Genomic DNA, 12,943 nt, shown 5'->3' on the forward strand with positions numbered 1-12,943 from the left:
GAAGTGTTAAAGCCTTACACTTTGAAGATTGTTGACTTTGTTTGCATTATAGGTTTTGTACAAATGGACAGATATGTATGAAATGTTCTCTGCTAATACTCTTCAATCGGTACACTGATTGCATTCTTGAGGCCTCAAATAGGTAATACGGCAGTAGCGTTATGTACAAATCCAAGACTTTTGAGGGGCTTGTGGGATGTACAGCACCTCTAGCGCTTAGTGATAACTGCATAGACCTTGATTTGTTAATTCATGGACATTTTTATGATTGCTTACTTCAAAGAAACTAATTGTTGATGACTACTTCTAGCTGCACAAGGTTTTCAAACAAACTGCAATCCTGCACCCAATGCAAGTTGTATGGTAAGCTTATATCTTGCCTGGTAAACACAAGTCGATCTCACAAGTGATATAATCTGGTGGTTATGCAATTTCTCATAGTAAAGTTGTGATTTACGATTGCCCATGGCAGTTTATAGGTCGTTAAGAATGTGGTATTTGGCATATGTGTAGCCCATATCCAATCATGTCAGTTGTATCTATTCAAACAAACGGCAGCCATCGCCTTTACACCTCTGATTGCACCCCAAGATCTGGTACCCTCACTGAGGGATGGAATCCATGCTACATTTCAGATCAGAACAATTGTGTAAAGTAGTAGGATTTCACAGGTTATGGTATATACTATGGCCAACATCAATCAAACTGCCAATAATGCCTAATTAAAAGATTGACATAAACTTTGAATAAATGGTGAATGGCACAGTTGGAACATGATGGCCATCAAAAAGTCAACTCAGGGTATGTAAAATATAACTTGAGTGAAAAGTTTACATGTACAGTATTAGGATTCATTTCTAGACCAGGATAATGATGTGAAGATTTGGCGTGTGTGTCTGTCTGTCTGTCTGTCTGTGTCTGTCTGTCTGTCTGTCTGTGTCTGTGTCTGTGTCTGTGTCTGTGTCTGTGTCTGTGTCTGTGTCTGTGTCTGTGTCTGTGTCTCGCGTGACAAGCGGTGCCGTACGGCAGTCTGCACACTGTGCACAGCTGGTGTGTGAATGTGTATGTATGCGTGTATGTCTTTTTTCAAAGCGCTTCGAGTAAACTTCATAGTTGTGATACTGTGCTACATAAATACATATTGCAATGTATTGTATTGTAATATGGGTCAGTCATATTTGTTCATGGCCCCTAATATGAATAAGCATCTAATGTAAAGAAGTAACTACGTATGTGTACCAATTGTCATGCTTTTACCACAAATTACCAGGTATTTAATATGGGCTGGCCATATTTGATTTGGCGGCCATCTTGAAAACAATGATTTTTTTTCCCGCAACGCCTCCAATGCCAATATTAATCAGCATATCAAGGACATGTGTACCAATTTTCATGCTTTTACCACCAAGTGTCAGGTAGATTCATTAATATGGGTTGGTCATATTGGATTTGGCGGCCATCTTGAAAACGATGACTTTTTTGTGACTCCTCCAATGCTAATGTTAATCAACATATCAAGAAGGATATGTGGACCGATTTTCATGCTTTTACTACCAAGTCTTCGGTATATTCATTAATATGGGTCGGTCTTATTGGATTTGGCGGCCATCTTGAAAATGATGAATTTTGCGCAACGCCTCCAACGCTAAACTTAATCAGCATATCAAGAAGGATATGTGTACCGATTTTCATGCCTTTACTACCAAGTGTTAGGTAGATAGGTAGATTCATAAATATAAATTGGCCATATTGGATTTGGTGGCCATCTTGAAAATTAATAAATTTTTCATGACGCCTCCAATGCTAATGTTAATCAGCATATCAAGAAGGTTATGTGTACCGATTTTCATGCTTTTACTACAAAGTGTCAGGTAGATTCATTAATATGGGTCGGCCATATTGGATTTGGCGGCCATCTTGAAAACGATGCATTTTTCGCGACGCCTCCAACGCTAATATTAATCAGCATATCAAGAAGGATATGTGTACCGATTTTCATGCTTTTACTCAAAAGTGCACGATCAAATCACCCATCCGCTGGACTCTACTGATTGAATGCATGTAATGAGATGGTAGATATAGACTGGTGCTGACCCTGTGGATGATGCCTGCGGAGTGTAGGTGTCGGATGCCACAGAGGATCTGGTAGAGCAGGTAGGACATGCGCTCGTGGTCCAGATCCATGTGGATGACCTGGCACAGGCTGGCATCCATCAGCTCCATCACCAGGTACCTGCCAGGTAGAGGAGAGTATAGTAGAGTAGAGTAGAGTAGAGTTCTTTTATTAATCCAGAGAGTAATTGAGCAGTCTGACAGCTTACATGACTACACAAATACAAAACATACATTAAGACCAAACAAAACATACAGAAAGACCTAAAACGGAAACAAAGACCTGGACAACGACCTGTTATTACAAGAAAGGGCCCTTCAGTCCCATTTGCACAAGTTTACTAACATTCATTAACATGTTGATAGAAACTTGAAAAGTGGAGGAGACACGCGTTCACATTATTGCTTAGTGATTTTTCTAAATGTTTTAAATAGGTGCTGAATCACACATGAAACATAGATATGAAAGAAGAGAAGGGCAGCACAAACTTATTATTTTTTTAAATACATTTTAATAAAATCAAAAGAACCTGAAGAATGTTTTTCTTTCATTCGTGTTGCTTGAAACCACTTGAAACCAAGTAAAAAAAAACAGAGATAGGCAGGTACTCGACTTTATGATTAACATTGTGAATTTGTGTCTACTTTTGGGTTTGTAAGACTTAACATTTTTGAATTACTCACAATTTTCAGCTTAAGAAATACCCATTGAACCCATAGAAAGCCAAAAGACAGTAACTACTGTATAAAACGGATCACACTTTACACTTGATCAGAATTGTTCCTATAACAAGCTCGGCCAGGCAGTCTGGCAATATTAAAGATAATTTTCACAGATTCAGTGTTTGCATATTTCCTGCCCTTTGTTGGGCTATACACGTCTGCCAACGATACCAGGGAAATATGCAGTTCACTAGCAGACGCGTAACATATCATGGCCATGTTTTGCAATAAGTATATGCCAATAATGCATGGAGCAATATTTTCCATTGCAATATTGAGTCTCCTTCACTTCCAAGTTCACACACCATGGAAAAACACAAGATGTATACTAGACAAAAACAGTCCATATATGCACTCAAAGCATGGACCACATATAGAGCCCCACTGAAATCAAAACCCTTCCCTTTCAAAAGCCCAACAGATTGGCACCACACAACAGATTGGCACCACGCAAGTAGAAGACTTACAAATCTTGAAACTCCTCCAGTGATTTCTGTGGCGTGAACACATTCAGCAGCCGTATAATCTGCAGAGGGGACAGAGAGGCACGGTCAGCCAACCAGAGCTAGCAAAAGACGGCTGCATACACACACACACAAACACAGATCAACACACATACGCACCCAAACAACTCAACACACGCATACACATACACACAATGACCACCGAGTCCACTGGCTTGGAGGCACAGACAGCCAACAAGAGATGGCTGTACAGACACACACACACTAACAAACACAAACATGTCACGAACACACACACACACACACACACACACACACACACACACACACACACACACACACACACACACACACACACACACACACACACACACACACACACACACACACACACACACACGGTGGCATTTGAATCATTAGAGATGGAGGGAGGGACACAGACGGCAGAGTGACGCACTCACGTACGTACGTTTTTGTGGTTGACACATTTGAGCAGCACCAGTTCCCTGTAGGCGCGTTTGGCGTGGGTCTGGTTCTGGAACGGCCGGCTAAGCTTCTTCACCGCTACGGGGATCCCCAGCACCGTGTCCAGGGCCGAGCTGGACAATCAACAAAACATGCAATATATTAATTTAGACAAAGGTCAATGACTCAGACGTCAGGTGGCACAACCACAGCTAATGCCCATAAATGAATTAGCAATTGGTAATTAATGTATTGTAGTGAACATGCTTCTTAGATAATCCAATAAAATGAAAACCAAAAATCCATACAATAGTGGCATTTGCTGTGATTACTCCACCCTGATGTGTGCCACTAAAATGTCATTGACGCACACAAATATGAATATCTACCGGTATCTTTATTCAACCACTCACACACACTGTCAAATCACCAACAACACCTTCACCTTCAGAGACTCAGTATACATACTATTACATATTAAAACATATAGACACATTCAAAGCATTAATTCCAAGGCTGAGCTGGGAAATGGTCAAAACACAGTCGATAGATCAATGCACACATTACACATCCTCAAAAAACACAAAGATGCCATCTGTTTGGACTGCAAATGTCATTTCAACTTTCACTTCCCTGCATGTATGCACGGCACGAACAGACACAATGTTTAGTCTAAACAAGTTGTAGTGAAATGGCGAACAGCGGACACTAGCTGAGTCATAGCGTGTCTGAGTCAGTGTGAGGGGAAGTGTAATTACCTGAATCTAATAGCATTGTAGTAGATCGACAATTGCATCCCCTTGCCTGCCCCACTTTGTCCTAGTTTCATTGAAGTATCGCAGTACCTTTCTGAAAACTGAGTAAGGCCATCATAGAGTCATATCTCTCTAACACACAAACGAGCCATGAAATGACTCATAACGCTATACTGTGTGATGTGATGCAGTAGAAGTGATCTCATTTTAACATGCTGTTATTGACACTGCAGCCTCGAAGCTCCCTAATTTACATAATTACCTACTGGTGTTAACAACTGAGGTGTCACGGGACCGCATGCTGAAAACACAACACCACATGACCTACACGCTTCAGCTCCCTGGATGATACACACACACATTCACTCGCGCGCGCACACACACACACACTCACTCGCTCGCTCGCTCACTTGCGCACGCATGCGCACGCTCACCCACACACACACACACATGCTCTCATTCATGCTCTCTCTCTCACACACACACACACACACACACACACACACACACACACACACACACACACACACACACACACACACACACACACACCCTGTCTCACTCACACAACCTACCCACACAGTCCCACTCACTCACTCACATGCACGTACGTGCGCACGCACATGCACACACGCATGCACACACACACACACACCTACACGCATACTCCCTGCCTGACTCACCAGACGATGCCCTGTGCCCCGGAGCCGATGGCCCTCAGCTGCTGGTACCTCCTGAGCACGGTGAAGGTGGAGTCCCCCACCTGGATGCTGTAGAAGTGGCCCTCCCCCTCGCTCATGGCTGCTCTCCTCTCCTCTCCTCGCCGCTCCACTCCTCTCCGCTAGGCCTTCGCTAAATGGGTCAGTCCTGCAGAGAGGGGTGGAGGAGAGGGGGAAAGATGAGGAGGGAAGAAGACCAGAAGAATAGAATAAGGGGAAAAGAAGGGGATAAGGGAGGGGAAGAGGGGATAAGGGAGGAGGGAGGAAAAGAGAGCAGGAGAGGAGAGAAGAGGAGAGGAGAGAGAAAATAGCAAAAGAGAGGAATAGAAGGGCAGCAAGAGAAAAAGAGGGGATGAGGGGGGCGGAAGACATGATGAGAGGAGAAGAGAAGAGGAAAAGAGAGGAAGGAGGAGGATTCTATAAATTGACATGCCAATCATTTCTGTGTGTCTACAAATTGAAAAAAAAGATGTGAAGGTGGTTAGGCTACAGAACCAGGATGCCATCGCCATGACAACACCACCGAACCACGCACGTTACCAGTCGCTGTGTTAAAAAAAAGAGATACATTTCAGTCCCCATAATGTATGACGCAATCCCCCAAAATGTAGGCTGTGAAACCTGTCAAAAACTTTTCCAAGACACTAACACATACACATAACAAATTCTAACCACGAAACGGGCCAGGCAAAATGACCGCTAAAAAAAATGCACCAAAAAAAGGCCCACAGGCCAAAAACTCCTACACATGTTGCAGTGAATAACATCTTGCTGGAAAAGTGGACAGCGAGTGGGAGTTTTTTTTCTCTTCAGTTTGACCGCGATCATCTCAGACGCACCTGTCTTCAAAAGCAAAAAGTGTGAAAAAGTATTTTCTCTTTGGAAATAAGTCAGCTTAAAAACAAACCAGTGGTTTGGATGGCACAGAAACCGCAACTTCATAAACCCATCTACTCTCCCCCTACTCTTGCTATTTTGCTTCTCTTTGGTACCTGACTGACAGTGTAATGCATACATCCATCAAATAAATGGAGTTGGCTGGCTCACATTCCAGCATCACTACACCTGGTGCTCGTCTAGACACTGAATAATTTCTCTGTCACAATAAAAGACAAGTCTCTTTACAGGACGGACCATGTGTACTCAGAGGCAAGACTGTGTATGAAATAAGACAGTTCTCATATCATGGATCTGTATGGTCCGTAAAACTGTCACCTCAGGAAAGTACATGCTCTGTTTTAACCAGAGGTATATTAAGTAGAACACATACATACTATGTTGTGATGTAATAATAACACTAGTACATGATCTGACACTTGCATTGACAGTAAATAGAATGGACGCCAAATCAACGCTATTTGCCATTCAACGCTTTGAAGCCAAATTTGGGAACATTCCAACTTACATTCCACCTTAGCAACGCCAAACGCAGGTGCTGATTGGACAACAGCAAGACTTCTAACGGTCAATCAAACCATGTTCTGATGCTCATTGGTCAATTTAACTTTTAATATCTCTCTAAAATAAAACATCACCACAAAAAATCACCACCCTGGTAAGTTGGAGAGCAAGGGGACCTACTAGTTGAGCGAAAAATGATCCCCCTGGAGTGGCATTTAAGGGAGATACAGGGTTTTATGTCTCTCATAGGAATGAATGGGATTTGGCCATTTTTTGGTCTTTTTGGGTCCAACCTTGGCTCCAACTTGGCTTCAACAATGAAATAGAATTTTGGCCTCCATTCTATTTACTCTCAATGGACACTTTTTATACACCAGTTATTCCACTGTATCTAATGAGGTAGAGATACACTGGAAGAGTATTTCTACTTTTACGTTATACACCTCCGATTTTAACCCAAAGTGAAGAGATCCCAGAGCTCTGCAATGACATCATCCTCCTCAGTAGTACCAACGTGTACATCTGTGCCTGTCTCCCTTAATGGTCCAGCACTTCACTCCTACGGGATTTTCATCAAAATTTACAGCTTCCCTCCCAAGAACTGCAGCAGCAGCAGCAGCAACAGCAACAGCAGGACAGTTTGTTTCCTCACTTCAAAGACACGGTCTCCCAGGGTCCTCATGTAATGTAGCAGACCGTCTCTGCTCTCTGACGAGATTGGTCAACCATGCGTAATAAAAAAAAAACTCCCTTCACTGTAACACTTTTTTTTGCAACGTTGCTCAATGTATACTGTGTACCAAGCTGTGTTGGGCTGGGCTGTGCTGTGCTGTGCTGTGCAATGCTGTGCTAACTGTGCTGGGCTTAACTGTAATATGTTGTACACTATGTTATGCTGTGTGTGTTGGCTGGCTGCAACATGATCTCCAAAAATTCCGTGCTCCTGGACACGGATGTTAAGGACACAAAATCCGTGTCCAGGAGCACGGATTTTGCCAAAATTCCGTGCTCCTGGACACGGAATTGTTTTCTGTGCTCCTGGACATGGAATTGTTTGAAGTGCTTTCTATAGGCTATTTCCACAGTCTTGTGTTTTCTCAGGATTTTTCGAATTTCAAATATTTTGTCTCAATTTTTTTTTTCTTACTGACAGGTTAGGGTTAGGGATTGTTTTGGTCTGGGCACAGCTAGTTTTCTTTCATTCATTATATGAGTTTGATAGCCTAGCAAACAACTGGAAAAGGTATTTCTCAAAAATACAGGTTAAGTTTAATGGCAGGTTAAGTTTAGGGAATGTTTTGGTCAGGGCACAACTTAAATTGCTATAGCATTATTTTGTTTAGGATTAGAATTTGTATTTTCTAATGATAGAGTTAGCACAGTGCTGTGGTAATAGCCTATAGAAAGCTCTTCCGTGTGCCCATCACGGAAAACAATTCCGTGTCCAGGAGCACGGAAAACAATTCCGTGTCCAGGAGCACGGAAAACAATTCCGTGTCCAGGAGCACGGAAAACAATTCCGTGTCCAGGAGCACGGAATTTTGGCAAAATCCGTGCTCCTGGACACGGATTTTGTGTCCTTAACATCAGTGTCCAGGAGCACAGAATTTTTGGAGATCAGGCTGGTGTGTTACTGTTGTGCTGAGCCGCATGATACTGTGCCAGGCTGGCCCATTCTATAGGCTCATGTCTTCTAGCACAGCCGTCCAGCGCCCGCTGTACAGAAATTCTCTGCAGGCCGGGAACGTATTTACAACCAGTGACAACAGCCCAGCGCCGCATTTCTGAAGGGCACTAATGGATGCGGGCTAAGTGTTGCCCACGTACTTCCACAGTCGCAAATGATTACTTTGTTACAAGTTTTGAGGTTTAAGAAAAGAAAAAGTTAAACAAAACAAAAAAAGAAAAGACAGAGAAAAAGGCTGGAGCCGATTTGGACCCCGATCTGGAGAGAGAGATAAAGCTAATCATGTTATACAGTGCTCAATAATCCAATATCTTAATGGACTATGCTTCTCTGGCCACAAGAAGCAGCACATGAAGGCATTAGATTAAGGATAGCAAGAAGGGATAGCAGGCACCGCGAGTGAATCAATAAGAGGGAACGTGGACTCGGGCGGCACATGAATATTCACTGGTGGGAACGGCACAGAGGGCAGACAGCAGAAATATACTCAGCAGCGGAGTGACTCGAGTACCGTACAGTAGGATTACATCTGCTCCCTCCGTGACTCAAAGCAGGGCAAACATTGATCTCATGTGGAATGGCCAAGCGGCACACAGGGAGTCCACTACGGCAGACCAGACGGTCGCTTGGTCTCCATGACGATCCTTCCATAGATCTGAACCAGAGGCAAGAGCTCGTAATGACTGGACGAAAAAAAAAAGAGAAACGCTTTATGAAATATCATTCAACACAGACCTCAGTCTGAGTCTTTTGCCTGTATATGGTTAGACCTTTTGCCTTTTGTGTCTTTTAAGCAGCAGGCTGTCCATCTGATTTCATGACATTTGTTGCTTTTATTTCCCCAGTGCATCGTCCATTTGTCTGCTGGAATAAAATGGTAATAGTGGATAAACAGCACCTGCAACATCAATAAAAGGCACCCTGTGTGTGTGTGTGTGTGTGTGAATTTACAAAACCACTGGTGAGAATGACCAGCTCTCTCTCTCTCGCTCGCTCTACAACTATCGCACACATTTGGAAGACAAAGAGTAACCTTGGGGACAGATAACAACGACGCTTGCAGAGGCAGCACACATTCCTTGCTGTGACATTTTACTCCGGCTTGGGTTTTGAGACTAAGCCCATGGGAGCGCCGGTCGGTCGGGCTCCGAGGGACAGACGGAACGATCGTCATTTGGGAGAAACAACCGGGTCAGGTCGAGTCGAGCTCAGTCGAGTCCGGATCAGGATCTGCAAGCCAGTTTGTCACCTCTCTGATCCTTCAGGGCCTCCATGAGAGACAGGGGGCCGTGCTATGCTGTGTGCTGTGGTGTTCCTCCGTCCCCTCCGTCTCCCTCTCCACCGTCTGCAGTTGTGCTAAATCACAATGATACAATCTTGCCAGACTCCGAGAGGCTGCTTGCCTGACTGCCTGCCTGTCGCTCTGCCTCCCTATCTGTCTGCCTGCCTGCCTGCTGACTTGGAAAGGGGTAAGCAGGCATTTGCAGGCCTCCTTCTGTCCACAACCTCCTCTCCATCAAAAGCTGTCGAAGCAAGAATACAGAGCACTTCCGAGAGCCATCTTGTCATTCTGTTCGAATGGGGGGCCTGATTTAGGTGCACCTTGTGAGATTGGGCTTGGCAATAGCTAATTACCCAAACACAGGCATCCAGCAGGTCGCTGATGAGAGGCCGACACACAGTATGCCAGTCTGTCAGTGTAATTGATGATCCCCAATTTCAGCCTGTTCACAGACACACACACACACACACACACACACACACACACACACACACACACACACATACACTCACTCACGAACGTGCATGCGGGCACCCACACCCACACATGAGGAAAAAGATATTACTCTGATGATATCCTACTACACATGGAGCCTCAAGAGTTATTAGTTACAAAGAGCTAAGTTACAAACACAGTGCGCAATCCGACTCTATGGTCAGGCAAGCAGGGCAGGGAGCAGACTCACACACTCGCATACACACACACACACAGGGCAGGCATACAGTGGTATGTCAAGAGCCCAGTGGCATGTAGCTAGTCTGGTGACCCAGAAAGGCCGGAGTGATCCCCCAGCAATGGGCAGCAGCTGAGGACGGGCCACCACGGCTAGTGACCTCATCCCCAGCAGCGAGACCCCTGATGTGGGTGGCCCATCCACCAACCAAACACCAGGCCAGACTGCCCACCCACCGGCCCGCCAACAGGGCTACAGATCAAGTTTGTTTTACGATCCATGATTAAACGGGAGGCTGCAAATTCAATGTCTCAAATGTACGGGGGGTGACGATTAAATGATGACTCCTGTCCCGCCACCGCGGGGCTCATATTCGCTTTATGACCTAAGATTAAACATGACTTCATGTGTCAACATCAATGGGTCATCATCATCACATGACATGGCACCAACACCAGGGTCACCCCCTGTGACTGTGGGGTCACCTACAGACAAAGAGAAATTACATGGACCTTCTTTCTCTATGACACACTTGTGTTACTGTACAAGCATAAGACTGGGTCTCTATCCAACATAAACAATGCCTTGAGATGACACAAACAACTAGAACGTTGTGCATGAAAAGGTATGGCAGGCATGTTTTTGTAAGTATGCCCCCTCGTGCCAGGGGCCTGATCAGTAATCTTCCTGATGCATTCCCATTCCCAAACGAGATGTCAAGGCCAGGGATGTCTATCTGTTTGTAGTAACCCCATTACTAAACGCAGACCTATCTTTGCTTGAATGACACTTTCGGTGACTTCACACATCTTATCAGCACTGCGACACCCGAGCTTCCGTAAAATGTTATTTATGCAATTAACGACAATACACTTACTGCACCGTCCGTATCACTGTGTGATCACATGTTCAAGGGTCCAGACAAGCTAGCACTTGTATGGTAGCGAGAACAGTGCAATCGCACTGCACAAGACAGAATCATACCTGACCATACTTTCACTGTCTGGCGTTACTCTTGCCTGAGTGAAAAGGCCATCTAGAGTACATCAATATCTGTAAGAATACTAAGCCCTTGATATGCACAACTATTCAGAAACACAAAGCTATTGAAATGCCATCATGACACGTTAAAATGACCCATGACTGCTAACATTAGAGGCCAGAACTCCAGAGGCTAATGTTAACCTTACCAATGCAGACAGCTAGCTGTGCTGGGCGTACGGGACAGCAATCCCACGGTCTCATGGACAAGTGAGAGAGTGGTCTACGCAATACAAATGGCTGCGAGCTTATTCAAATCTACCATACACACGTTAAGGTTATGAAGACAATAATACGCTTTCCAAACCACCCACACAATATTGTGCACAGCTGTCGGGATGAAATGTGTTAGCTAGCTTGCCGCTTACCTCTCTCCTCACTCTCCCCGGTTTTCTCCTCCCATGCATACGCTAGCTAGCAACTCCAAATTGCGGAAGTATCGCCGCTAAAACTGCCTCAACATAAACGCGACACTTCTATTATATAATAGTAATAGGAATTCACTTTAAATTAGGTTTTTGTCCGCCTGCATGGAAAATTGTCCATCGATGTCTGAGGCATGACTGTAGGGGCGGAGGTTGGTGGGACAATAATTCGACGGCAATGCGAGTTAGCTGGAATGACGTAATCGCGTAGCAGAGTTTTGATGGACACAAAAAGTTAGGCCAAGTGCAGTGGAACAAAACGAGGCATCTGCGTGAAGACGCTGGCTGCTAGGTATAACACATGCATGCACATCATTAAAAACTGATGCTTATACCGCTAAGATTATATGAATGTGTCTTTCATTCACATAAAACGGCTACACTCACTGAGTAAAACCCACGACGCATCCAGAATAGACACACCTTTGAAACACCAGGTGGAGCTGCTGCTCATTCTGGAGAATTTCAGAATGATTTCAGACAGCCATATGGATATTTATGCTTCATTTAACTCATACACGACTCGAGTAACACTTTTAGCACATAAATTACATCACACAATTATTAATGAATTATTGTGAAGACCAACCATTTCACTTCATTCTTTGTGACAGAAATCCTTATAAGAAACAAGACTATCTATGTTGTTGTGAAATGCCACATGGTGATGTCATTTGGGGATGATGTCATACGATTCCCACCATAACCTATATCTGCTCTTTCCATTGCACCTAGAGGACACGGCTGTAGATTATAGGAGCACAGAGTTCAGATGCAAAACCCTTCAAGTGCATTTGTGTCAAGTTTATATAAAAAACAGGCTGTATTATTTTGTATATATTTAGTAAACTACTCAATACATCCATTTGTGTGTGTGTGCGCGCGCGCGTGCGTGGGGGGGTAGTGGCTGGGGGGCTTGATTTACTGTAGGCTACTTGATAATAACATTTAATTTGATTGTAATTACTTGGTGAACATGATATTTAAAAATGAAATCTTACAGATTTTTAGATGCGTCCCACGCATCTCTATAAGAGGCTTTGGTGTCCGTCCGTCCGTCCGTCCCTCCGTCCGTCCGTCCGCCCTCCCGTGATGTGTTTCCCTCCCGTGATGCGTTTCTGAATTGTGATTCCCTCCTGTGATTCCCTCTTGTGTCCACAAGGTGGCAGTCGCTCAGTTTTGGCCTGGAGCTCATG

At 44.3% G+C, this 12,943-nt stretch overlaps 1 protein-coding gene across 2 annotated transcripts in view; it reads right to left on the reverse strand.

Moving 5' to 3' along the window:
• Positions 1 to 11,929, reverse strand: part of mapk9 (mitogen-activated protein kinase 9) — a 24,590-nt gene extending 12,661 nt beyond the window's left edge. For both annotated transcript variants that reach the window (XM_063203820.1, XM_063203819.1), the window contains exons 1-5: positions 11,691 to 11,929; positions 5,203 to 5,386; positions 3,769 to 3,898; positions 3,303 to 3,361; positions 2,095 to 2,233 (exon numbers count right to left, since the gene is read on the reverse strand). In XM_063203820.1, the coding sequence (XP_063059890.1) occupies positions 2,095 to 2,233; positions 3,303 to 3,361; positions 3,769 to 3,898; positions 5,203 to 5,318 (444 nt within the window). In that variant the 5' untranslated portion in view covers positions 5,319 to 5,386; positions 11,691 to 11,929. The remainder of the gene's footprint in view (positions 1 to 2,094; positions 2,234 to 3,302; positions 3,362 to 3,768; positions 3,899 to 5,202; positions 5,387 to 11,690) is intronic.
• Between the last annotated feature and the right edge of the window lie 1,014 nt (positions 11,930 to 12,943).

Source organism: Engraulis encrasicolus, chromosome 7, assembly GCF_034702125.1.
Source record: "Engraulis encrasicolus isolate BLACKSEA-1 chromosome 7, IST_EnEncr_1.0, whole genome shotgun sequence".
NCBI classification, from domain to species: Eukaryota; Metazoa; Chordata; class Actinopteri; order Clupeiformes; family Engraulidae; genus Engraulis; species Engraulis encrasicolus.